This window comes from Pristiophorus japonicus, chromosome 16, assembly GCF_044704955.1.
Source record: "Pristiophorus japonicus isolate sPriJap1 chromosome 16, sPriJap1.hap1, whole genome shotgun sequence".
NCBI classification, from domain to species: Eukaryota; Metazoa; Chordata; class Chondrichthyes; family Pristiophoridae; genus Pristiophorus; species Pristiophorus japonicus.
In genome coordinates, this window is record NC_091992.1 from 124434407 (window position 1) to 124462208 (window position 27802).

The following is a 27802-nucleotide window of genomic DNA, read 5'->3' on the forward strand; positions in this document are numbered from 1 at the left end:
ACAGCAATCAGCCTTTCCCTGTCGTCTTTCTTACTCTGCATACTCTTTTTTAAAAAAAAATTACCGAACTTGATGAACACAGAACACAGGGCGGGTCGTGACCCACTGCCGGGTATGATGACTGATCAGGGAGGTTGCCGGATTAGAGAGGTTCAACCTGTATAACCTTTAAGTCTAATAATTTCGCAACAAAATAGAAACTGATGTCTGAAAAGTAACAAATAATGCAACTGGATGCCTGGTCTTCCTTCAGAGGGAGTCGCTGTTCACTTGCTCACATTTCACTTGTGACCTCTCCATCACTACACTGCGTTTCCTATTAATACAATTTAAAGTGACTGGTCTGTAGCAAAAAATATGTGCTGCTTGGGGTAAGTCTAAGGAAGTCTCAGCCCTAAATAAAAACATCCAAGTACAAAAAATATTGGCCCTGAAATTGCGTCCTCCCCGGGGACGTACGACGTGCGCATGTGCCCGAGGAGGCCCCACATGTTCCGGGTTTTGGCGCACAAAATACATGCGCCGAAATCTGGCACTTGCAAGCTGTCAAAATATTCCACCATATCCCCGGGAGAAGGTACTTCGCGGGCTGAGTATTGGGCTATTTCCCCAACTCTTGCCCAGCGAATGTCCTTCAAACTCTTGCGCCTGCTTTTACCAGCGTAAGACTTAACATTTTAAGTTTCTATTTTTTTTTTTTATCAACAATTTTTATATTTAAAACCCCTGTCCATTAAGGTAAGTTTAATTTTACCCCAATGAAAACTTATTTCTCTAATGTTGGGTGCAAAATGGAGTTTGCTTCAGTATTACAGCATTGTTTGGTATGTTTTAGCAGTTGTGAGGGTTTAATGTTCCAAACCTGTGTTAATCAATATTGCAATTCCATTTACAGATTTTTTTAAGTGAAGTATATTTTTGTTTTGAAGTAATTGGGAAGCTTGAACAAAGAGATTTGTTGGTTTCTCCCCTGTTCTCTGTCCCCAATCCACTGAGGTGATTTGCAGTGGAGTTGAGCCAATATCACAGGATGTAAGATGCATATTGAGTAGAGCTGGTTCATAACACAAGCTACTTGGGATGTTGTCAGAGAGGCTCTCTCAAGTATGGAGAATTGTGCTGTACCACTCAGTAGCTTTCCCTGAAGCATCTACCTGCAATCCATCTTCTGTGTAATATTGATACCTTATTCAGAGGGCTCATTTACATAAGAACATAAGAAATAGGAACAGGAGTAGGCCATGCGGCCCCTCGAGCTTGCTCCGCCATTCAATAAGATCATGGCTGATTTGATCATGGACTCAGCTCCACTTCCCCACCCGCTCCCTATAACCCCATATCGTTTAAGAAACTGTCTATTTCTGTCTTAAATTTATTCAATGTCCCAGCTTCCACAGCTCTCTGAGGCAGCGAATGCCACAGATTTACAACCCTCTGAGAAGAAATTTCTCCTCATCTCAGTTTTTAATGGGCGGCCCCTTATTCTAAGGTTATGCCCTCTAGTTCTAGTCTCCCCCATCAGTGGAAACCTCCTCTCTGCATCAACCTTGTCAAGCCCCCTCATAATCTTATACATTTCAATAAGATCACCTCTCATTCTTCTGAATTCCAATGAGTAGAGAGCCCAGCCTACTCAACCTTTCCTCATAAGTCAACCCCCTCATCTCCAGAATCAACCCAGTGAACCTTCTCTCAACTGCCTCCAAAGCAAGTATATCCTTTCGTAAATATGAAAACGAAAACTGCAAGCAGTTTTCCAGGTGTGGCCTCACCAATACCCTGTATAGCTGTAGCAAGACTTCCCTGCTTTTATACTCCATCCCCTTTGCAATAAAGGCCAAGATTCCATTGACCTTTCTGATCACTTGCTGTACCTGCATACTAACCTTTTGTGTTTCATGCACAAGTACCCCCAGGTCCCGCTGTACTGCAGCACTTTGCAATCTTTCCCCATTTAAATAATAACTTGCTGTCAGCTTTGTTGCTTCTCAGGCTGGCAACATGATAGGACAACAATCCAGGTAGGGAACTTGACATCCCAGCTGCAGGTGGTTTGGAAAGCAACAGCATGAAATAAAGTGATTAAAGAACATTTTCAAATAATTTTGGAAGTTTGTATAAAAATAAAATTGAGCTGTGGAGAACACAAGTTACTAATAAACGTGAATTTTGTCGGCAGGTGTTGTTTGGCTAATGCCAAGTTTAGTCATCAAAGTTGTAAGGGGGTAAGAAATGCAGACAAATGGTCACCAAAGTGGGTACTGAGGGTAGTGAATTGATCTGACACGTAAAATGGTCCGGATTAAAAGGGCTTATCAGTATTAGGAGTTTGTGAGGAGTCGGAAGTTCCTCCACCTCAAGGTAGGGATTGTAAGGTAGGGATTGTAAGATATCGCCTATTGACAGATTGTATGTAGAACTCGCTTATAAATGATAGAAAATGACTGTATAACATAAAATGGAAACTTTAGATATTCAAGAATTTGAGGGAACGGCATATAATCAGGCTAAAGGGAATAGCTTTGCTTGCGTGCTTATCTTTTAAAGAATGCAGAATTAGCTATGAGAAGCCACAGCAAGGTTAAGACTGCGGAACAACACATTCCAATAGACTGAGATCGGCCCCACGTGCTATGGGAGATGGAGAGGTTGCGAAACCACTCAGCAGCCAGTCTGATGAGGGTTAACGAATCAATAAAGCTCTGCTGATGAGCTGTAGGCCAATCGGTGGTCATTGAAGGTTTTACAGGAGGGTCGCACACCTCGGAAACTCTATAACTGTGTGTGAAACCATCGTTCATTGAAGGTTCATTTGGAACGCTTCCCCTGCATATGCTTGAATAAAGATCGGAATCTTGAACCAAGATTTCATCTGAGTGATTCCGTGGTTGCTATATGGGCAGGTGTCGACTCCTTATTTCAGGGAATCCACCTTGAAGAAGAGAAGTCGTCTTTTACCCCTACAAACGTTGTCTTGTGCTATTGGTGTATGCAGTGTGCACCTGACAGCGGTCCACTGCCAGCATCTGCCACAGTGAAGCCATATGATTAATCACGGGTCGTTTCAGTAGATAGTGGAGTTGTAGAATCTTATTGAAACAGAAGATTCTGAGGGGGATTGACAGGATAGATGCTGAGAGATTCTTTCCCCTGACTGGAGAGTCTAGAACTAAGGGGGTCTCAGAATAAGAGGTTGGCCAGGTTGGAAGGATTTCTTCACTGAGGGTTATGAATCTTTGGAATTCTCTACTCCAGAGGGCTGTGGAAGCTCAGTCGTTCAATATATTCAGGGCTGAGATGGATAATTTTTGGACTTTAGGGGAATTGAGGGATATGAAATGTGGGGTTGAAGTCGAAGATCTGCCATGATCTTATTGAATGGCGGAACAGGCTCGAGGGGCCATATGGCATACACCTGCTTTTGTGGGTTTTGGTGTAGTTTGAACATAGAACCTGTAAATTGTTAAATTCACCTAATTTGTATTCTAAGTACCTTTTTGTTATGTAAAGCTCCAAGGAGATAAGAACATAAGAAATAGGAGCAGGAGTAGGCCATTTGGTCCCTCGAGCCTGCTCCGCCATTCAATAAGATCATGGCTGATCTGATCCTGGCCTCAACTCCACTTCCCTGCCCGCTCCCCATAATCCTTGACTCCCTTATCATTCAAAAATCTGTCTATCTCCACCGTAACTATATTCAATGACCCAGCTTCCACAGCTCTTTGGGGTAGAGAATTCCAAAGATTCACAACCGTCTGAGAGAAGAAATTCCTCCACATTTCTGTTTGAAATGGGCGACCCCTTATTCTGAAACTATGGCCCCTAGTTCTAGATTCCCCCACGAGGGGAAACATCCTCTCTGCATCTATCCTGTCAAGCCCCCTCAGAATTTTACACGTTTCAATAAGATCACCTCCCATTCTTCCAAACTCCAATGAGTATAGGCCCAACCTGCTCAACCTTTCTTCATAAGACCGAGAGGCGGGAGTTCGTGGTTGGTGAGGCCTATAAAGGCTCAGCGGCAGTCCGAGAGGCGGGAGTTCGTGGTTGGTGAGGCCTATAAAGGCCCAGCGGCAGCGAGAGGTGGCGGCAGTCCGAGAGGCGGGAGTTCGTGGTTGGTGAGGCCTATAAAGGCCCAGTGGCAGCGAGAGGCGGCGGGAGTTCGTGGTTGGTGAGGCCTATAAAGGCTCAGCGGCAGCGAGAGGCGTACCTGTGCAGCTGCAGCGGGGAGAGAAGGCAAAAAAGAAGTAGAAAGAAATCAAAAGGTGACATCACAGCCAAGAGATTGGCTGGTGATTGGTAAGTAGTTTTTCTTTTTTCTCTTCTATAATAGTGAGTAAACTTTAACATTCTTATTGCCAATTTAAGTGTATCTAAGGGTTAAGTCATGGCAGGAGAGCTCGGTCGGGTGTTATGCTCCTCCTGTACCATGTGGGAACTCAGGGACGACTCCAGTGTCTCTGACGACTATGTGTGCAGTAAGTGTATCCACCTCCAGCTCCTGACGGTCCGCGTTGCGGAGTTGGAGCTGAGGGTGGATTCACTCTGGAGCATCCACGATGCTGAGAATGACGTGAGTATCACGTGTAGCGAGTTGGTCGTACCGCAGGGAAAGGGTCCACAGCCAGATAGGGAATGGAAGACCAACAGGAAGAGCAGTGCAAGGAAGGTAGTGCAGGAGTCCCCTGTGGTCATCCCCCTGCAAAACAGGTACACTGCTTTGGGTACTGTTGAGGGGGATGACTCATCAGGGGAGGGCAGCAGCAGCCAAGTTCATGGCACCGTGGCTGGCTCTGTTGCACAGGAGGGCAGGAAAAAGAGTGGGAGAGCGATGGTGATAGGGGATTCAATTGTAAGGTGAATAGATAGGCGTTTCTGCGGCCGCAACCGAGACTCCAGGATGGTATGTTGCCTCTCTGGTGCAAGGGTCAAGGATGTCTCAGAGCGGGTGCAGGACATTCTAAAAAGGGAGGGAGATCAGCCAGTTGTCGTGATGCACATTGGTACCAACGACATAGGTAAAAAAAAGGGATGGGGTCCTACGAAACTAATTTTAGGAGCTAAATTAAAAAGTAGGACCTCAAAAGTAGTAATCTCTGGATTGCTACCAGTGCCACGTGATAGTCAGAGTAGGACTCGCAGGATAGCGCAGATGAATACGTGGCTTGAGCAGTGGTGCAGCAGGGAGGGATTCAAATTACTGGGGCATTGGAACCGGTTCTGGGGGAGGTGGGACCAGCACAAACCGGACGGTCTGCACCTGGGCAGGACCGGAACCAATGTCCTAGGGGGGAGTGTTTGCTAGTGCTGTTGGGGAGGAGTTAAACTAATCTGGCAGGGGGATGGGAACCAATGCAGGGAGACAGAGGGAAACAAAAAGGAGGCAAAAGCAAAAGACAGAAAGGAGATGAGGAAAAGTGGAGGGCAGAGAAACCCAAGGCAAAGAACAAAAAGGGCCATTGTACAGCAAAATTCTAAAAGGACAAATGGTGTTAAAAAAACAAGCCTGAAGGCTTTGTGTCTTAATGCAAGGAGTATCCGCAATAAGGTGGATGAATTAACTGTGCAAATAGATGTTAACAAATATGATGTGATTGGGATTACGGAGACGTGGCTCCAGGATGATCAGGGCTGGGAACTCAACATCCAGGGGTATTCAACATTCAGGAAAGATAGAATAAAAGGAAAAGGAGGTGGGGTAGCATTGCTGGTTAAGGAGGAAATTAAGGCAATAGTTCGGAAGGACATTAGCTTGGATGATGTGGAATCTATATGGGTAGAGCTGCAGAACACCAAAGGGCAAAAAACGTTAGTGGGAGTTGTGTACAGACCTCCAAACAGTAGTAGTGATGTTGGGGAGGGCATCAAACATGAAATTAGGGGTGCGTGCAATAAAGGTGCAGCAGTTATAATGGGTGACTTTAATATGCACATAGATTGGGCTAACCAAACTGGAAGCAATACGGTGGAGGAGGATTTCCTGGAGTGCATAAGGGATGGTTTTTTAGACCAATATGTCGAGGAACCAACTAGGGGGGAGGCCATCTTAGACTGGGTGTTGTGTAATGAGAGAGGATTAATTAGCAATCTCGTTGTGCGAGGCTCCTTGGGGAAGAGTGACCATAATATGGTGGAATTCTGCATTAGGATGGAGAATGAAACAGTTAATTCAGAGACCATGGTCCAGAACTTAAAGAAGGGTAACTTTGAAGGTATGAGGCGTGAATTGGCTAGGATAGATTGGCGAATGATACTGAAGGGGTTGACTGTGGATGGGCAATGGCAGACATTTAGAGACCGCAGGGATGAACTACAACAATTGTACATTCCTGTCTGGCGTAAAAATAAAAAAGGGAAGGTGGCTCAACCGTGGCTATCAAGGGAAATCAGGGATAGTATTAAAGCCAAGGAAGTGGCATACAAATTGGCCAGAAATAGCAGCGAACCTGGGGACTGGAAGAAATTTAGAACTCAGCAAAGGAGGACAAAGGGTTTGATTAGGGCAGGGAAAATGGAGTACGAGAAGAAGCTTGCAGGGAACATTAAGACGGATTGCAAAAGTTTCTATAGCTATGTAAAGAGAAAAAGGTTAGTAAAGACAAACGTAGGTCCCCTGCAGTCAGAATCAGGGGAAGTCATAACGGGGAACAAAGAAATGGCGGACCAATTGAACAAGTACTTTGGTTCAGTATTCACTAAGGAGGACACAAACAGCCTTCCGGATATAAAAGGGGTCGGAGGGTCTAGTAAGGAGGAGGAACTGAGGGAAATCCTTATTAGTCGGGAAATTGTGTTGGGGAAATTGATGGGATTGAAGGCCGATAAATCCCCAGGGCCTGATGGACTGCATCCCAAAGTACTTAAGGAGGTGGCCTTGGAAATAGTGGATGCATTGACAGTCATTTTCCAACATTCCATTGACTCTGGATCAGTTCCTATGGAGTGGAGGGTAGCCAATGTAACCCCACTTTTTAAAAAAGGAGGGAGAGAGATAACAGGGAATTATAGACCGGTCAGCCTGACATAGGTAGTGGGTCAAATGATGGAATCAATTTTTAAGGATGTCATAGCAGTGCATTTGGAAAGAGGTGATATGATAGGTCCAAGTCAGCATGGATTTGTGAAAGGGAAATCATGCTTGACAAATCTTCTGGAATTTTTTGAGGATGTTTCCAGTAGAGTGGACAAGGGAGAACCAGTTGATGTGGTATATTTGGACTTTCAGAAGGCTTTCGACAAGGTCCCACACAAGAGATTAATGTGCAAAGTTAAAGCACATGGGATTGGGGGTAGTGTGTTGACATGGATTGAGAACTGGTTGTCAGACAGGAAGCAAAGAGTAGGAATAAATGGGGACTTTTCAGAATGGCAGGCAGTGACTAGTGGGGTACCGCAAGGTTCTGTGCTGGGGCCCCAGCTGTTTACACTGTACATTAATGATTTAGACGAGGGGATTAAATGTAGTATCTCCAAATTTGCGGATGACACTAAGTTGGGTGGCAGTGTGAGCTGCGAGGAGGATGCTATGAGGCTGCAGAGCGACTTGGATAGGTTAGGTGAGTGGGCAAATGCATGGCAGATGAAGTATAATGTGGATAAATGTGAGGTTATCCACTTTGGTGGTAAAAACAGAGAGACAGACTATTATCTGAATGGTGACAGATTAGGAAAAGGGGAGGTGCAACGAGACCTGGGTGTCATGGTACATCAGTCATTGAAGGTTGGCATGCAGGTACAGCAGGCGGTTAAGAAAGCAAATGGCATGTTGGCCTTCATAGCGAGGGGATTTGAGTACAGGGGCAGGGAGGTGTTGCTACAGTTGTACAGGGCCTTGGTGAGGCCACACCTGGAGTATTGTGTACAGTTTTGGTCTCCTAACCTGAGGAAGGACATTCTTGCTGTTGAGGGAGTGCAGCGAAGGTTCACCAGACTGATTCCTGGGATGGCGGGACTGACCTATCAAGAAAGACTGGATCAACTGGGCTTGTATTCACTGGAGTTCAGAAGAATGAGAGGGGACCTCATAGAAATGTTTAAAATTCTGACGGGGTTAGACAGGTTAGATGCAGGAAGAATGTTCCCAATGTTGGGGAAGTCCAGAACCAGGGGACACAGTCTAAGGATAAGGGGTAAGCCATTTAGGACCGAGATGAGGAGGAATTTCTTCACCCAGAGAGTGGTGAACCTGTGGAATTCTCTACCACAGAAAGTTGTTGAGGCTAATTCACTAAATATATTCAAAAAGGAGTTAGATGAAGTCCTTACGACTAGGGGGATCAAGGGGTATGGTAAGAAAGCAGGAATGGGGTACTGAAGTTGCATGTTCAGCCATGAACTCATTGAATGGCGGTGCAGGCTAGAATGGCCTACTCCTGCACCTATTTTCTATGTTTCTAAGACAACCCCCTCATCTCAGTGAACCTTCTCTGAACTACTTCCAATGCAAGTATATCCCTCCTTAAATTAGGAGAGCTATACTGTACACAGTACTCCAGGTGAGGTCTCACCAACTTCCTGCACAGTTGTAGCAGGACTTCCCTACTTTTATACTCCATCCCCTTGCAATAAAGGCCAACATTCCATTTGCCTTCCGAATTATTTGCTGTACCTGCATGCTACCTGTTTGTGTTTCATGTAAAAGGACCCCCAGATCCCTCTGTACTGCAGGCATTTTGTAATCGCTCCCCAATTAAATAATTTGCTTTTTAAATTTTTCCTACCAGCATGGATACCCTCACATTTTCCCACATTATACTTCATCTGCCAAATTTTTGCCCACTCACTTAGTCTTTCTATATCCCTTTGCAGATTCTTTGCGTCCTCTTCACAACTTGCTTTCCCACCTATCTTTGTATCATCAGCAAATTTGGCTACATTACACTCAATCCCTTCTAAATCATTAATATAGATTATAAATCGTTGAGGCCCCAGCACTAATATATTACCCCCAATCCCATGAGCTTTTATCTTGTGGAGTAACCTTTTATGTGGCACCTTATCGAATGCCTTCTGGAAATCCAAATACACTACATCTATTGGTTCCCCTTTATCCACCCTGCTCATTACATCCTCAAAGAATTCCTGTGATCTTTAGTGATCAGTTTTTTAGTTCTGTGTTTATTTTTCTGCTCCTATCTGTTCTATACAGTGTTTATGACTGAGGAAGCAGGAGCAAAGTCTCTTGTAATACCAGACTATTCTGCTGTTTGAAGACCAGGCCCTCAAATCTACCATCAAGCTCATGGTCTACAGGGCTGTAGTAATACTCGCCCTCCTGTATGCACCAGGAGCATGGACGATGTACAGAAGACACCAAGTCGCTGGAGATATATCACCAATGATGTCTCCAAGATCCTGCAAATCCCCTGGGAGGACAGGCGCACCAACATTAGTGTCCTCATCCAGGCTAACATCCCCAGCATTGAAGCACTGACCACACTCGATCAACTTCGCTGGGCAGGCCACATGGTTCACATGCCAGACACGAGACTCCCTAAGCAAATGCTTTATCCGGAGCTCCTTCACGGCAAACAAGCCAAAGGTGGGCAGCGGAAACGTTACAAGGACACCCTCAAAGCCTCCCTGATAAAGTGCGACATCACCACTGACACCTGGGAGTCCTGGCCAAAGACTGCCCTAAGTGGAGAAAGTGCATCCGGGAGGGCGTTGAGCTCTTCGAATCTCGACGCAAAGAGCGTGAAGAGGTCAGGCACAGGCAGCGGAAGGATTGCACGGCAAATCAGCCCCACCCACCCCTTCACTAGGCAAATGTCTATCCCACCTGTGACAGAATCTGTGGCTCTCGTATTGGGCTGTTTAGCCACCGGCGAACTCGATTCCGAGGGACTGCCTATGATGATGCTGATGATGATGCTGTTCTACTTTTACTGACCATATTGGGACGACTCTTGCAGTCAAGGTTATCACGGCGTTAAGTCCGTCTACAGCAGTCTTCCCGATCACGGGACATTTTCCAGATAAGCTACTTCATTCCTGCATAAAGCAAGTGGCAGATGGCTAGTTTGCCAGGGGGAGCATCTTTTATCAAATTCCCTGTGGAAAGGGCACAACAAATGTGGATGCTGTCTGGCACAAGGCCTTTTCAGCAGTAACATGAGGGTGAACATTTTTAAAGAGTTTAATACACAAGAGCCACATGCTTTTGCTTCACTGGTGTGCTGCACAAGAGCTGTAGCCACAGGCCAATCCTCAAGTTCGTTTTTTCGCCTCTTAGCAGCAGTATGTTTTAGCATCATTTACCCAAAAAGCTATGTTGTCGTCTTGCTTTAAAATCATGCCATTCAATTCAAACTTGAAATTTCAGCATCAATATCTCTTTACACGGCACAACTTTCTTTTGATTAAAAACCATACAGTGGTTTCTGAATTGTAAGTGTTATGGTGCATGCCTAGACTGGGCTTTATGTTTTTCATGTCCTGTTGCAAGACCAGTCCTTAAAAGTGTCTTTGTTTGTCTTCTATCAAAATGGTAACTTCAAAAGAGTGTGGAGCCTGCTTCTCTTCAGAAGAGCTTGTTGAAAATGATTGAAATGCTAGAAAGTGATCCATTAAGACTGGATATATTCCCGCAGCAGTAGTTAGCCTTTAGAACCAGGTCGGCAGTCAACATTTCTAAAGACCTAAATGCACTGTAGGCCAAAGAGCTATTTGTCTTGTAGTTGGTCCCAGATTTATCACTGACGTGCACTTCAGATTTTATATGGCCAGGGAAAAAACACCAGGCTCTATTACAAGTTATCAGTTGTGAGAAGTAGATAAATGACTTGTAAACTGCAGTGGATAGATTTTTGGATACTAAAGGATATGGGGATTGTGCAGAAAGCTGGAGTTAAGGTAGAGTGGACAAGGGAGAGCCAGTGGATGTGGTGTATTTAGACTTTCAAAAGGCTTTTGACAAGGTCCCACACAAGAGATTAGTGTGCAAAATTAAAGCACATGGTATAGGGGGGTTAATGTATTGACATGGATAGAGAACTGGTTGGCAGACAGGAAGCAAAGAGTGGGAATAAACGGGTCCTTTTCAGACTGGCAGGTTCAGTGCTAGGACCCCAGCTATTTACAATATATACATTAATGACTTGGACGAAGGAATTGAATGTAATATCTCGAAGTTTGCAGATGACACTAAGCTAGGTGGCAGTGTGAGCTGTGAGGAGGATGCAGAGAGGCTGCAGGGTGACTTGGACAGGTTAGGTGAGTGGGCAAATGCATGGCAGATGCAGTATAATGTGGATAAATGTGACGTTATCAACTTTGGTGGCAAAAACACAAAGGCAGAATATTATCTGAATGGTGACAGATTAGGAAAAGGGGAGGTGCAACAAGACCTGGGTGTCATGGCAAATCAGTCATTGAAAGTTGGCATGCAGGTACAGCAGGCGGTGAAGAAGGCAAGTGGCATAGAAACTAGGGGTGCAGGAGTCGGCCATTCGGCCCTTTGAGCCTGCACCGCCATTCAATGAGTTCATGGCTGAACATGCAACTTCAGTACCCCATTCTTGCTTTCTCGCCATACCCCTTGATCCCCCTAGTAGTAAGGACTACATCTAACTCCTTTTTGAATATATTTAGTGAATTGGCCTCAACAACTTTCTGTGGTAGAGAATTCCACAGGTTCACCACTCTCTGGGTGAAGAGGTTTCTCCTCATCTCGGTCCTAAATGGCTTACCCCTTATCCTTAGACTGTGACCCCTGGTTCTGGACTTCCCCAACATTGGGAACATTCTTCCTGCATCTAACCTGTCTAAACCCGACAGAATTTTAAACGTTTCTATGAGATCCCCTCTCATTCTTCTGAACTCCAGTGAATACAAGCCCAGTTGATCCAGTCTTTCTTGATATGTCAGTCCTGCGATCCCGGGAATCAGTTTGGTGAACCTTCGCTGCACTCCCTCAAGAGCAAGAATGTCCTTCCTCAGATGAGACCACCAAAACTGTACACAATACTCCAGGTGTGGCCTCACCAAGGCCCTGTACAACTGTATTAACACCTCCCTGCCCCTGTACTCAAATCCCCTCGCTATGAAGGCCAACATGCCATTTGCTTTCTTAACCGCCTGCTGTACCTGCATGCCAACCTTCAATGACTGATGAACCATGACACCCAGGTCTCGTTGACCTTCATAGCGAGAGGATTTGAGTATCGGAACAGGGAGGTCTTACTGCAGTTGTACAGGGTCTTTGGTGAGGCCACACCTTGAATATTGTGTACAGTTTTGGTGGTCTCATCTGAGGAAGGACATTCTTGCTATTGAGAGAGTGCAGCGAAGGTTCACCAGACTGATTACCGGGATGGCAGGACTGACATAAGAAGAAAGACTGGATCGACTAGGTTTATATTCACTGGAATTTAGAAGAATGAGAGGGAATCTCTTAGAAACATATAAAATTCTGATGGGATTGGACAGGTTAGATGCAGGAAGAATGTTCCTGATGTTGGGGAAGTCCAGAACCAGGGGTCACAGTCTAAGGATAAGGGGTAAGCCATTTAGGACCGAGATGAGGAGAAACTCCTTCACTCAGAGAATTGTGAACCTGTGAAATTCTCTACCACAGAAAGTTGTTGAGGCCAGTTCATTCGATAGATTCAAAAGGGAGTTAGTTGTGGCCCTTATGGCTAAAGGGATCAAGGGGTATGGAGAGAAAGCAGGAATGGAGTACTGAAGTTGCATGATCAGCCATGATCATATTGAATGGTGGTGCAGGCTCGAAGGGCTGAATGGCCTACTCCTGCACCTGTTTTCTATGTTTCTATGTAAGATCAGCCATGATCTTATTGAATGGTGGAGTAGGCTTGAAGGGCCGAGTAGCCTACTCTGATTCTGGATCTTATGTTATGTAGACCCGCTCTGGTGTTTGGGGTAATCTTTTCTCTCTGCGCTTCAAGGTATGTATTTCATGTCTTCATGAGGGTCTTCAGCTGAGATTCTGATCAGAAATGTTAAAATACCTTAAACAGAAGCAAAATCAAAAAGTCATCTCGGTATAGTCCCCCAAGTGATGGTCAGCACCATGTGCAGGTAGCTGACCTTCCTCTGAAGCAAAACCTATTTTCATTCAGGGTTAAGTAGATCCTTCCACAGCTGGTTTATTTTGCCCAGGCCAGAACATTGTATAACACCAGGATGAAGTACAGGTGGTATACTTGCTTAAGGTCAATTTTGCTGTAGCATATTGTAGCAATGCACTAAATACTCGATTACAGCATGGCTTATTCAAAATAAATCATGAGCAACTACCAATTTATGACCAGATGAATTCAGAGAAATGTGAAGACTGTTTTATACTGCAACGTCACAGCCAGACTGCTGGTCTGTGTATATAGGTGACCGTTTAATAGAAAAACGATAGCCACATGTATAGATCTTTAGATACCAAGGTACAGCTTCAGTCTAAATGTCCCGATAATTTATTCCATTACATTTTGTGAAAAAAATAGAGGGAGTGAAACATTGAGAGGCTCATCGTCATCTGTCTACTTAACTCGCGCCAACTCCATTTTGTATCTTCATTTGATTTTCGCCTCGACTGTCTCATGTTCCAGATGCTACACATCAGTCCTGACCTCGGGGAAATACTGCCTTTAAGGATGTTAAAATATGTTTTTCTTTTCATTGATTTTTGTTTCTTTTCACGGACTCGCAATTGCCATAAATTTACTTTGTAACCTCACGATCTGGAAGCTGTCTATTTATCAATATTCAACCCAAAGGCGAGCACTTGGCTCAGTTGAAGTAATCTGCTTATTGAGTTAATGTACTTCTGCCCTACACCACAGTCACTTTGGATTCATGGAGTATCAAATGCAGACCAAACTTTTGTAGACTTAAAATAATTAGTTAAAATTAAGCGTAAACAAATTCCACAAATACTAAAATATACAATAATTAAACATAACTGGAGTGAAATAATAACAGAAATTGCTGGAAGCACTCAACAGGTCAGGCAGCATCTGTGCAGAGAGAAACGGAGTTAATGTTCAGGTCGATGGCCTTTCATCGGAGTGCCTGAACTCGGATGAAAGGTCACTGATCTGAAACGTTAACTCTTGTTTCTCTCTGCACGGATGCTGTATGACCCGCTGAGTGTTTCTAGCATTTCCCGTTTATATTTCAGATTCCAGCATCTACAGTATTTTGATTTTGTACAACTGTAATGAACATTGTTCCGTACGTGGTCAATTACCTTGTTCAAAGGCTTCTCCTGAAAGTGATTTTTTTTTTGGTGCTAAACCAAGTTCTTAATGAAAATGCTGCAGCTACAGCCTGCTTCCGATTCTGCTGCACATACTGCGACAATGAGTGCTTCTTTAACGTCCAAGTCTGCGAGATCAACTGCTTCCAGAGTGGCAGCAAGTCCCTCTTTTATCCACCTGATTCTTTTGAAGTAAGTTTTCAGCAAGCTTTGCCATTAAAATTCATAAACCGAATGCGGCAATTCAACTCGCATGCATACAATGTGTGTGTGCTGATGTGAAAGTTTGGATTTTTGCTGGAAATCCTGAATTATAGATCCAAAAACGCATTTCCGTTTGCACCCGAGTGTAATGAGACGTACGTAATGGTCAGCAATCAGTTCCGTTAAAACCCAGGAACTTTCCCGTTCACATTGCAGCCATATATGCATTAGCACTTCAGTCCTGTTGGCACCATGCTCAATATGTGTTTTTACTTTGACGAGTGCTGCCTGGCAAGGTAGATGCACACTTGTAAGAGTTTTGGAAATCCGACTGTATTGCAGAGCCACTTTATTCTTAGCCTTATGAGCCGTGTGTTGGCCTCCAAACCTTGGAGCCAGTTCCATGTGCCTGTGTGTTTACTTCAGGATGCAGGCGTATACAATAGGCCCGAGATCAGTTCCTGTGTCGATCCAACGCCACAATGTCTTAACTGTTTAATTTTCAACTTCACCCCAAATGGTCCAAAAAATCGATTCTATTATCTCGGGGATGGTGACAGCAAATGTTGCCATTTCAATACCTAATAAAACTACATGTGGACCATAAACTGGTCAACCCTAGGAGTCCCTCTCCAGATTGGGATTAAATGGGGGAGGGGGGGGTGGTGGGATTAGATTCATTTTTCTGTCAGTGACAACAATATATTTTAAACTTGGTTTACAGTGGAAAATGGGAACTAATTTGTGGTGTACTTGACCTTGGCTCCTCCATAGTAAACATGTTATTCTGCTTCAAAATATTATTCAGTGAGGAACTGCACTGAAATGATTACTGTAATCTTGGATCAATGCAGCAGTTGAGAGCTAGTACAACGCAGAAATGCCTATGACCAATCAAACAGTAGTCACCAATTTCACTGATCTATTTTAATCTTCAGAAGGCTGCTGAAGATGAGTAAATCCTGCTGCTTCCGGCTGGTACATTTTATTCTGGGCCACACTGCGTAGAACATTATTAAAAGATGATTGACGAGGATTTGGGTACAAGCTGAGCAAATGTAAAGTTGCAATCATTTTTTCTTTCAAGCTGGCTACTTTGGATGTGCAGTAGAACAGTAAAATGAGGCATTAGTTGAAATGTGTCTAATGACACAGCAGGTTAAATGCACACCCTCATGCAAATCATTTATCTTGTGTGCAGATTCCCCCTCCTCATCCCGTCTCCTATTCAACAGGCAAGTGGAGAACAGATGACCTGTTCCTAGGTATGTACCACTGAGTTATTGGCCAGGAGAATCAAGCCAGTGTTTTTACTGCAGTCTGAAAGTGGTGGCACCTGATTTTTAAAAAATGGCCCTGCCCTGTCCCCTATCCTACCTGATGCTGCACGTCCTCTGAAAGAGGACTGAACTTTGTTGCATGGTGTGAAGGCAATACCTGATTTTGTAATAGCTTTGTGGGATCAGGAATGCCTGGACAAAGCATACATCAGAATTTGACCCCAGGTGCAGCAGCAGCATTGGGTTGGAAGGACTGAGCCTGCGAACTAGGACAAGGGACGAGAGAAGCCTGGCAGTTTATACAGGGGTGGTAGGGAAAGAAATCTTTAAGTGTGACACAGAATGGAGTGATTCTGAACTAGGAAGGGAGGGGGATTCATGAACAATTCAGCATTCCTTTTATAAAAAAAAAATCATCATCAGGTTGAGCAAGAGGGTAACAGGATATAGCCGCCCGATCAATGAGGGAAAAGCCTTGTAATCTTTGACACAATCTCTGCAGTTTCCTGATAACCCTACAAATCACCTCAAATTAACAGCTGGAAGTTGTGAGAGAGTGATGTAGGTCGACTCCAGTATTCTGCTCGAAGTGCACTGCTGTGCCCACTCTGAAACACACACACATCCACTTTTAGACTGCCTTTCCTACTCTGTCACAGCCGTGTCATTTTCAGTATTGAAGTGGTACACTATCATAAAGTATTTGGGACCTTATTCCATTGGGGGCTTTCTCCCTAGGCCCCCTGTCCTGAAGGCAGTGATTCACATTGGGACAACCATGATATTCTACTTTTGTGGTCCCATTTGTGGACCTTTTTCGTTCCCATTATCCTGCATGTAATTGGGAGCGGTATTGCGTTGCAATTTTCAGGCAGCCATTCCAGAAATATCATGTACGGGTCGGACCTCTCTGGTCCGGAAACATCCGTGGTTCGGCATTAGTCCCGGTTTCCCGCGCTTCCTGGCTCTGTGTTCTTTGAGGTAACCAGGCCGGGCAAGGGATGGGCAGGCGGCTGACTGAGGGAGAGGAGGGTTTATTTAAAAAAAAGAAAAGCACCAAACCAGCGTGTTAATTAATAAATGTGGCTCGGAGATTTCTACTCTGGGAGGAGAGAGAGAGAGTGCCGTGGCCCGAGTTTTGCGGTCTGAACCAGAGCGTGGCGGAGGCGTTCAGGAGTACGGGCGCTGTCATTAGGTACCGGTAAGCCTAGGCTAGGCGTGACCTCACGTGGTTCGGAAAATTCTCTGTTTCGGCACCGGTCACGTCCTCAGGATGCCGGACCACAGAGGTCCAACCTGTAGTGTACGTGACACCAACTCAATGAGATGATGTGACTGCAGCAAGAATTTAGTGGCTACAGGGTAACTGTTGGCAATCATTTCCAAATGAGTTTAATCTCTTTGTTCTTTATGGGAAGCTTTCAGGGAGAATTCCGTGCAGTGGATGTTAGGCTGATGCTTGGATTACATTGCAATAATCCTCCCATTAAAAGGAAATTGTGCTGTAAACTGCAAATTTAAATTAAAAGATTCACCTACAGGCTTTCTGATCTTCTGCATTGTACATTTTACAGAATAGTTTTAATGTAAATTGTAACGGTGGCATTGGTATAGATTTTCATTTGCAATTTAGTTGATTTCATTTAGTTCTGATGCAACCACAGTGATGTGCTGAGTTTGCCGTCACATGAGGCACGCAATCATTTTCAAAATAAAACTAATAAATATTTTTAATTTATTTATTCATGGGATGTGGCGGCGCTGGCAAAGACAACATTTATTGACCATCCCTAATTGCCCTTGAGAAGATGGTGGTGAGCCGCCGCCTTGAACCGTGACAAATGTATACGAATTACTTTGTTTTTCAGCAACACTTGCGATCAGTTTTGTTACCATTGCAGCCTACCACCTTTCTATAGCAAGAAACTCAGTGAAAGAATAGATAGTTCAGCAGTATTCACATTTGCGAGGCATTCAGAAGCTCCAACCTTTGATTCATCTGTGCCACTCACCTGGGCCGTGAACCTGGTGGTTCTTAAGCTTTCGTCTGCTCTGTTTTGAACCATGGATTGATTTATCAAACGACTTACTTTGCTGATTTCTTCCTGTAGTGTATGTGAGCTTTGAACCCTGGCAGTTCACCAATTCGATTGCATTTTACTGGGCCAGTCTTGAGGCCAGATCTGAGCTTTTTCCCTATTTGTCTCCGGTGATGATGCTTAAATTACACAGCGCACATGTACTTCTGTTGGGGGAAGATAATTTTTCAAAGATCATTTCTTTCCCATCTAGACAACAACTTGACTGTAATATAATACCTTTTGAGTTAGTAAACGTCCCAAGGCATTCTGCACAAGAAAAGTGGAGAAGAAGCAGTGGGAGAAGAGGCACAAATGCATTTGCAGAAGGGAGTTGGGGGAAGGTCATTTAAGGCATGGTCAAAGAGGTGTGTTTTGAGGCGGCTTAATGATGGTTGGGAGAGAAATAGGTGGTTGGGTGGGAGTTTCAGAATGCTGGATTGAAATGGCTGAAAGTGATACTGCAGATTATGGATTGGGGGAGGATGCATGGTGAACTGAAGTTGGAACAATACTGGTTGCAAGCTTGACTGCATGAGGAAATTTTAGAACTAGTGGGGTGAGACTGCAGGATTTCTAAATATGGACGAGAATTTTGAAGTTCATGTGGTGGAGGACAGAGAGCCATTGGAGACTGGTAAGAAAAGGAGTGATCGACAAGCGAGACCAAACCAAGTATAGTCACCAGTCGATTGTATTTTATCTGATAACAACTTTCGGTAAAACTACTACTGCTTCCTGGGACAATATCCTTATTGTTTTTACCCTCGATCTTCTAGCTGAAACATAGAAACATAGAAAATAGGTGCAGGAGTAGGCCATTCGGCCCTTCCAGCCTGCACCACCATTCAGTATGATCATGGCTGATCATGCAACTTCAGTACTCCATTCCTGCTTTCTCTCCATACCCCCTGATCCCTTTAGCTATAAGGACTACATCTAACTCCCTTTTGAATATATCCAATGAACTGGCCTCAACAACTTTCTGTGGTAGAGAATCCCACAGGTTCACAATTCTCTGAGTGAAGAAGTTTCTCCTCATCTCGGTCCTAAATGGCTTATCCCTTACCTTAGACTGTGACCCCTGGTTCTGGACTTCCTCAACATCGGGAACATTCTTCCTGAATCTAACCTGTCAATCCGTCAGAATTTTATTCTTCTATGAGATTCCCTCTCATTCTTCTAAATTCCAGTGAATATAAGCCTAGTTGATCCAGTCTTTCTTCATACGTCAGTCCTGCCATTCCGGGAATCAGTCTGATGAACCTTCGTTGCACTCCCTTAATAGCAAGAATGTCCTTCCTGAGATTAGGAGACCAAAACTGCACACAATCCTCAAGGTGTGGTCTCACCAAGGCCCTGTACAACTGTAGTAAGACCTCCCTGCTCCTATACTCAAATTCCCTTGCTATGAAGGTCAGCATGCCATTTGCTTTCTTTACTGTCTGCAGTACCTGCATGCCTACCTTCAATGACTGATGGACCAAGATACCCAGGTCTCATTGCACCTCCCCTTTTCCTAATCTGTCACCATTCAGATAATCTGCCTTCCTGTTTTTGCCATCAAAGTGGATAACCTCACATTTATCCACATTATACTGCATCTGCCATGCATTTGCCCATTCGCCGAACCTGTCCCAGTCCCCCTGCAGCCTCTTAGCATCCTCCTCGCAGCTCGCACTGCCACCCAGCTTAGTGTCATCTGCACACTTGGAGATATTACATTCAATTCCTTTGTTTAAACCATTAATGTATATTGTAAATAGCTGGGGTCCCAGTACTGAACCCTGCAGCACCCCACTAGTCACTGCCTGCCATTCTGAAAAGGACCTGTTTATTCCCACTTTTTGCTTCCTGTCTGCCAACCAGTTCTCGATCACGTCAATACATTACCCCCAATACCATGTGCCTTAATTTTGCACACGAATTTCCTGTGTGGGATCTTGTCAAAAGCCTTTTGAAAGTCCAAATACACCACATCCACTGGTTCTCCCTTATCCACTCTACTAGTTACGTCCTCAAAAAAACTATCGAAGATTTGTCAAGCATGATTTCCTTTTCATAAATCCATGCTGAGTTGGACCGATCCTGTCACTGCTTTCCAAATGCACTGCTATTACATCTTTAATAATTAATTCCAGCATTTTCCCCACCACCGATGTCAGGCTAACCGGTCTATAATTCCCTGTTTTCTCTCTTCCTCCTTTTTTTTTTAAAAGTGGGGTTATATTAGCTACCCTCCAATCCATAGGAACTGAACCAGAGTCCATGGAATGTTGGAAAATGACCACCAATGCATCTACTATTTCTAGGGTCACTTCCTTAAGTACTCTGGGATGCAGACTATCAGGCCCTGGGGATTTATCGGCCTTCAGTCCCTTCAATTTCCCTAACCATTTCCTGACTAATAAGGATTTCCCTTTGTTCCCCCTGCTCGCTAGACCCTTGGTCCCCTAGTATTTTCGGGAGGTTATTCGTGTCTTCCTTAGTGAAGACAGAACCAAAGTATTTGTTCAATTGGTCTGCCATTTCCTTGTTCCCCATTATGAATTCACCTGATTCTGACTGCAAGGGACCTACATTAGCCTTCACTATTCTTTTTCTCTTCACATATCTATAGAAGCTTTTGCAGTCAGTTTTTATATTCCCTGCAAGCTTCCTCTCATATTCTCTTTTCCCCCTCCTAATTAAACCCTCAGTCCTCCTCTGCTGAATTTTAAATTTCTCCCAGTCCTCAGGTATGCTGCTTCTCCTGGCCAATTTATATGCCTCTTCCTTGGATTTAACACTTTCCCTAATTTCCCTTGTTAGCCACGGTTGAGCCACCTTCCCTTTTTTATGCTTACGCCACACAGGGATGTATAATTGTTGTAGCTCACCCATTTGTTAGTTAAGTGTCTGCCATTGCCTATCCACCGTCAACCCTTTAAGTATCATTCTCCAGTCTATCCTAGCTTATTCACGTCTCATACCGTCGAAGTTTCCTTTCTTTAAGTTCAGGACCCTCGTCTCTGAAATAACTTGTCACTCTCCATCTTAATGAAAAATTTTACCATATTATGGTCACTCTTCCCCAAGGGGGCCCCGCACAACCAGATTGCTAATTAATCCCCTCTCGTTACACAAGACCCAGTCTAGGATGGCCTGCTCTCTAGTTGGTTCCTCGACATATTGGTCTAGAAAACCATCCCTTATACACTCCAGGAAATCCTCCTCAGTATTGCTCCCAGTTTGGCTAGCCCAATCTATATGTAGATTAACGTCACCCACGATAACTGCTGTACTCTTTTTGCATGCATCTCTAATTTCCTGTTTGATGCCATTCCCAACATCCCTACTACTGCTTGGTGGTCTGTACACAACTCCCACTAACGTTTTCTGCCCTATGGTGTTTCACACCTCTACCTATATAGATTCCACATCATCCACGCTAATGTCCTTCCTTACTATTGCGTTAATCTCCTCTTTAACCAGTAACGCTACCCCACCTCCTTTTCCTTCCTGCCTGTCCTTCCTGAATATTGAATTCCCAGCCTTGGTTACCTTGGAGTCATGTCTCCGTAATCCCAATTACATCATATCCGTTAACAGCTATCTGCGCAGTCAATTCGTCCACCTTATTACGAATGCTCCTCGCATTGAGACTCAGAGCCTTCAGGCTTGTTTTTTTAACACTCTTTGTCCTTTTTAGAATTATGTTGTAATGTGGCCCTTTTTGATTTTTGCCCTTGATTTCTCTACCCTCCACTCTTGCTTTTCTCCTTGCTACCTTTTACTTCTGCCCCTTTTTTACTTCCCTCTGCCTCCCTGCATAGATTCCCACCCCCTGCCATTTTAGTTTTAACCCTCCCCAACAGCTCTAGCAAACACTCCCCCTAGGACATTGGTTCCGGTCCTGCCCAGGTGCAGACCATCCGGTTTGTACTGGTCCCACCTCCCCCAGAACCGGTTCCAATGTCCCAGGAATTTGAATCCCTCCCCCTTGCACCATTCCTCAAGCTACGTATTCATCTTAACTATCCTGCAATTCTTACTCTGACTAGCACGTGGCACTGGTAGCAATCGTGAGATTACTACCTTTGAGGTCCTACTTTTTAATTTAACTCCTAGCTCCCTAAATTCAGTTTGTAGGACCTCATCCCGTTTTGTACCTATATCGTTGGTACCTATATGCACCACAACAGCTGGCTGTTCACCCTCCCCCTCCAGAATGCGCTGCAGCCGCTCCGACACATCCTTGACCCTTGCACCAGGGAGGCTGCATACCATCCTGGAGTCTCATTTGCGGCTGCAGAAACGCCTATCTATTCCCCTTACAATAGAATCCCCTATCACTATAGCCCTCCCACTCTCTTTTTTCCTGCCCTCCTGTGCAGCAGAGCCACCCATGGTGCCATGGACTTGGCTGCTGCTGCCTTCCCCTGATGAGCCATCTCCCCCAACAGTACCCAAGGTGGTGTATCTGTTTTGGAGGGAGATGACCGCAGGGGACTCCTGCACTATCTCCCTTCCACTGCTCTGCATGATGGTCACCCATTCTCTATCTGCCTGTGTAACCTTTAACTGCGGTGTGACCAACTCACTAAACGTACTATTCACGACATCCTTAGCATCGTGGATGCTCCAGAGTGAGTCCATGCGCAGCTCCAGTGCCGCAGTGCTGTCTGTCTGCAGCTGCAGCTGGACACAATTCCTGCACACGTCATCAGGGACACTGGAAGCGTCCCTGATTTCGTACATAGTGCAGGAGGAGCATGACACGGGTCTGGGCTCTCCTGCCATGACTTAACCCTTAAATTAACTTAATTTGACAACAATGCCAAAGGTTACCTACTGATGTTCACTATAACTAGCAGCATTAACTTGATGGCACAGAACTTTGTTTCTCTATGATACCATCGGCTCCTTAAGCATCAGTTCTTTTACACTGCGGTGTGCAGCCAATGCAAGCAAACTCGTATGTCCATTGTCAGCTGCACTTCTATCGTGTAAAAGCACCTATCATCATCATCATAGGCAGTCCCTCGGAATCGAGGAAGACTTGCTTCCACTCTTGATATGAATCCTTAGGTGGCTGAATAGTCCAATACAAGAACCACAGTCCCTGTCACAGGTGGGACAGATAGTCGTTGAGGGGAAGGGGTGGGTGGGGAGTCTGGTTTGCCGCATTCTCTTTCCGCTGCCTGCGCTTGATTTCTGCATGCTCTCAGCGATGAGACTCGAGGTGCTCAGCGCCCTCCCTGATGCACTTCCTCCACTTAAGGTGATCTTTGGCTAGGGACTCCCAGGTGTCAGTGGGGATGTCGCACTTTATCAGGGAGGCTTTGAGAGTGTTCTTGTAACATTTCCTCTGGCCACCTATGGCTCGTTTGCCGTGAAGGAGTTCTGAGTAGAGCGCTTGCTTTGGGTAAGTAGAATAACCACTTTAGTGAGTGTTATCACAAGCCACATTGTCTATTATCTATCTTTTAAAGAGGCTCAAACCCCGATGGTGCCAACTTTTAATCCAGAAAACGTGACCAAACCTTCATAGGAATTTCATGCATAATCTTGCTATGAAAAACTCCATAAATTACATTGAGGCCCATCTTGTTGATTAGATGCTGGAGTGCCAGGGTTACTTAATATTTAATTTTAATGAAGCCTTCATTCTTGGATTGACTAGAAAACATGACTTTCATTACAGAATGGCCCAATTATGACTATATGCCACTTGAACCTTGCTACTTCCAAATATTTTGCATTAAAAGCCTATTAGTTTATTGTTAACATTAGAAGTAGGATTGCAAGACTGAGGTCCCAGTAGGCATTCGAAATATCTGAGAGCTCTTTGATGCTTAAGTAATGCATTGAAGACTACCTCATTTAAAAGTCATCAGGCAGTGCTTAAAAAAAAAAATTGCTGCCTTTTCACCAACTTGTATATGTTTTGTGGCAGTGTTCCACAGTTGCGCTGAAAGTGGTTGCATGCAGTGTGATTGCAAACAGGCAGTAGTAGTTCAGCATTATTTCGGAACAGAGGAAGATCAGTGGCACTACTGGGGAATAGCTGGAGGAAAATTGAAGTTGTGAAGACCCATGTAAACATTGGAAAATAGTCTTCTACATGCATACAAAAGATGAACAGAATTTATTACTTGGTAACGATACAAATCAGCAACTTCACATTTCTTTTTATCACCCTCCCCCTCCGTCTTCTCTTTTTTCCCCCCCACCCCGCCCTCCTTCCCCTCCCCCCCCACCCCACCCCGCCCTCCTTCCCCTCCCCCCCCACCCCACCCCGCCCTCCTTCCCCTCCCCCCCACCCCACCCCCTCTTCCCCTCCCTCCCTTCCTCGTTATTTCATGCACTTGCCTGCTTGATGTTTACTACCAAAAGCTCACTTTGTCCAAGCCCATCAATCAATCCAGTGCCCAAAGAGCAGTAATCAAAAATAGCATTTAGATCTTGGTGACGATCCGTCATTTGGAGTTTGTATAGTTTCTTGTGCCCATGACTGTACTGTGTATTAAGAAAACAGTCTGTTATCCCAGCTTCCTTATTCCATTTCCATCCTCCCCCCACAAAAAAACAGAATACAGTTAGCAAAAAATAGGTTTTACAAATTCTGCATTTACACTTGTGAGGTTGATTGATAAATACACTCTTCCTTTCAACAGGCCAGATATAAGCAGAGCCTGGATCCAACAGTGGATGAGGTTAAAAAACTCTGCACCTCCCTCAGACGTAATGCCAAGGAAGAGCGCGTGCTTTTCCATTATAATGGACATGGAGTGCCAAGACCGACAGTAAATGGCGAAATCTGGGTATTCAATAAGGTAAACAATATTTTTGTGCACTTTATCATGTCTATTTTGAATGCTGCTCCAGGACTAAATCCTAACATTAACATTGCACACCTTCTTGAAACCAGCAGGCATGAGAGAGTATTATAAGTAAGACGATATCTCGCATTTCTGTTAACCGTTCAACATAACTAGAATATAAAATTAGCATAAGAAAATACCATTTCTGTTGAGATGGTGATTCCAGGTATTTTCCATAAAGCTATTTTATATTTATTGAATGAGCTTGTGTGTTGTAATTAAACCTGCATGTTGCAGGTTGGGTCCGTACAGTTAATCATCAAATGGCACCACCTGTGTAACTCTTGACCCTTGAATGAGTCAACTATAAAATTGAATGGATTTTTATTATTTATTTGGAATTGTGCAGATTTGAAGTCAGTGAGTGAGATGTGATACGGTACAGAGTAAGTCTGAATTATTTAACAGATTAAAGTATATGTGTGTGTGTGTGTGTTTTTAAATAAAGTTTGCACATTGCATAAGGATGGTATATGAAAATGTAAAGTAGGTCTCTCCCGATGGCTGGTGACAAATTTCTGACTGTGGCTTGGTGGAATGTGAAATATGGTTTATATACAAGGTATAAACCATGAAAATCTGTGCATGTGTAAAATGTACTGTGATGTCCATCTGCCATGTACACTAATTTGTTGTATCAGCAAATAAATATTTTATGATTGCACATTGTATCTGTGTGGTTGGATCTACATTCTGCAGTTCCTATGTGATTAATTCATGATTTTAGGCGATCTAGGGGGACAAGTTGAGCACAAAGTCAATTGCTTGCACCAAGGGGAGGACAATCAGAGGGCAAGTCACTAAGTAATGCATTGCTTTCTTTACAGCAGCCTGTCTAGAGCACCTTTGGTGGAGACCTCAAAATCGGTGGCCTGTCCTTCTCTTGGAGAATATACTCTGATATGTGGGATAAAAAACAACTTTGAATATGATGGGTGGGTGACGAAAAAGAGATGAATGAGATTTTAAACTTGGCAAGTCATTTGCTATTTGGTATGGGGTTAATGGGAAATGTGCTGTGATCAAGGGTAGAATTTGACCAGTACAGATTTCTGGCACATTCACCAAAGGTGCGCTGCTTTTGTCCGCCTCGAAGTGCTCCAAAAATCTTCGGGCTGAGTTTGGCCGCTCCCCAGTCTCTCCTCAATGGTGGCGTAGCGTGGCCACTGGATTCGGGGGCGGAGCCAGGTCCCGGCACTGAAAACAGTGCCGGAACCTCTGCACATGCGCGCCAGAGTGTGCGTACATGCGCAGTAGCTCCTCGCCCCGAGAATCTGTGTGTGGGAGGGGCCGAAATGTGCTGCCCCTAGACCTGGCCGAATGGGTTTCCTCATCGGCGGCCCGCTGCCTTCCCGGGCAGTGTTTTGGTAGGACTTCTATTATTGATTGATTGATTGCTTATAACTTTGGTTTTGGTGCTTTAGGTGCAGGGTTCCTTCTATTTTTTTTTATTTGTTAATTAATTGCTTATTACTTTTTGTGCTTTTATTTAGTGCTTTGTAAGTCTTGGTGCTTGGTGCAGGTCCTCTCAGCTTCCTTGTATTTTTTATTATTGAATGCTTATTTTTGTGCTTTGTTTAGTGCTTGGTGCTTTAGAATGTACTTACCTGCGCTGATTTCTTAACTCTCCGCAAGTGTTTTCTGTGCTGGCCACAAGTGACCACATACTCTGGCCTAAGTTAGTTTGGAACAACTATTAGTTGTCCAAACTGGCTTAAATGGCCAAAACAGGCGTAGGTGGCTGGTAACACCCCCTTTTGGAAAAAAAAGAAACAAAAAAAAATCCTAACTAACTCACTTACACTGGTGCAAATTAAATGTGCAGAATGGGGAGTTTTAAGATGCTCCAGAAAAATCAAGTTGCCCCCCAAGAAATTGAGCAACTCCTGGCCAAATTTGGACCCCATGGGCCCAAGTTTCCACAAGAAAAAAAACGGGCGCCCCTCCGAGCTGGGCGCCCGTTTTTCGCGCCTAAAAAAAAATCGCGGTTCTGGAGCTTTCTGCAGCTCCTTGTCTGCCTGGCGCGGCGTGCAAGGAGGCGGAGCCTACACTCGCGCCGGTTTTGTAAGTGGGAGGGGGCGGGTACTATTTAAATTAGTTTTTTCCTGCCGGCAACGCTGCATGTGCGCGTTGGAGCGTTCGCGCAAGCTCAGTGTGAAAAAAACATTGGCACTCGGCCATTTTTGTAGTTCTTTGTAGTTTAGTTTTTAAAATTTTTAAAATAAAAGTACATTGCCATCAGCACGGAGGCTTCTTGTAGCACTGAGAAGGCTGCAGGAAGCCTCAGAAAGTTGAGGCAGCTGTTTCCCGACGACCTCCGCCTTTTGCCGTCGGGAAATGGCTCCTCAATTTCTGAGGCTTCCTGCAGCCTTCTCTCTTTCCCGCCAGCGGTCTGGAACGGCTCCATTCCCTCCCCTCCCCCCTGGCTCGGTCGGCTCCCTTCTCTCTCTCTCTCTCTCTCTCTCTCTCTCTCTCTCTCTCTTCTCTTTCTCTCTCTCTCTCTCTCTCTCTCTCTCTCTCTCTCTCTCTCTCTCTCTCTCTCTCTCTTCTCTTTCTCTTCCCCCCCCCCCCCCGCCGCGCGCATTCGGTCGGTCCCCCCCGCGTTCGGTCGGCTCCCTTCCCTCCTCTCTCTCCTCCCCCCCCCAACCCCCGCGTTCGTCGGCTCCCTTCCCTCCCTCCTCCCGCCCGCCCCCGCGTTCGGTCGGCTCCCTCCTCCCTCCGACCCGCGTTCGGTCGGCTCCATCCTCCCCCCCGCCCGCGTTCGGTCGGCTCCCTCGTTTTGTGAGGCTTGCTGCACCATTCTTCCTGGCTGAAGCACTTTCACACAGGTAGGAAGATGGTTTATTTAATCTTTTCTTTGCTTATAAATGTTTATTCAGGTTGGATTTATTTGTATAATATTTGTATAATATTTGTATAAGTATAAATAAGGATTGATTGTAGAAATTAATGAGTTCCCTTCCCCCCCCACTCCCCCCCCCACCTCGTTCTGGACGCCTGATTTGTAACTTGCGCCTGATTTTTTAATGTGTAGAACAGGTTTTTTCAGTTCTACAAAAGTCTTCACTGGCTCCATTCTACTTTAGTTTGGAGTACGTTTTCACTATGGAAACTTTGAAATCAAGCGTCAGTGGCCGGACACGCCCCCTTTTGAAGAAA

The 27802-nt window shown here is 44.8% G+C and overlaps 1 protein-coding gene across 2 annotated transcripts in view; it reads left to right on the forward strand.

Annotated features, from left to right (window-relative positions):
- Nucleotides 1-27802, forward strand: part of rptor (regulatory associated protein of MTOR, complex 1) — a 505194-nt gene that overhangs the window by 126660 nt on the left and 350732 nt on the right. For both annotated transcript variants that reach the window (XM_070857808.1, XM_070857809.1), the window contains exon 4: nt 24437-24595. In XM_070857808.1, the coding sequence (XP_070713909.1) occupies nt 24437-24595 (159 nt within the window). The remainder of the gene's footprint in view (nt 1-24436; nt 24596-27802) is intronic.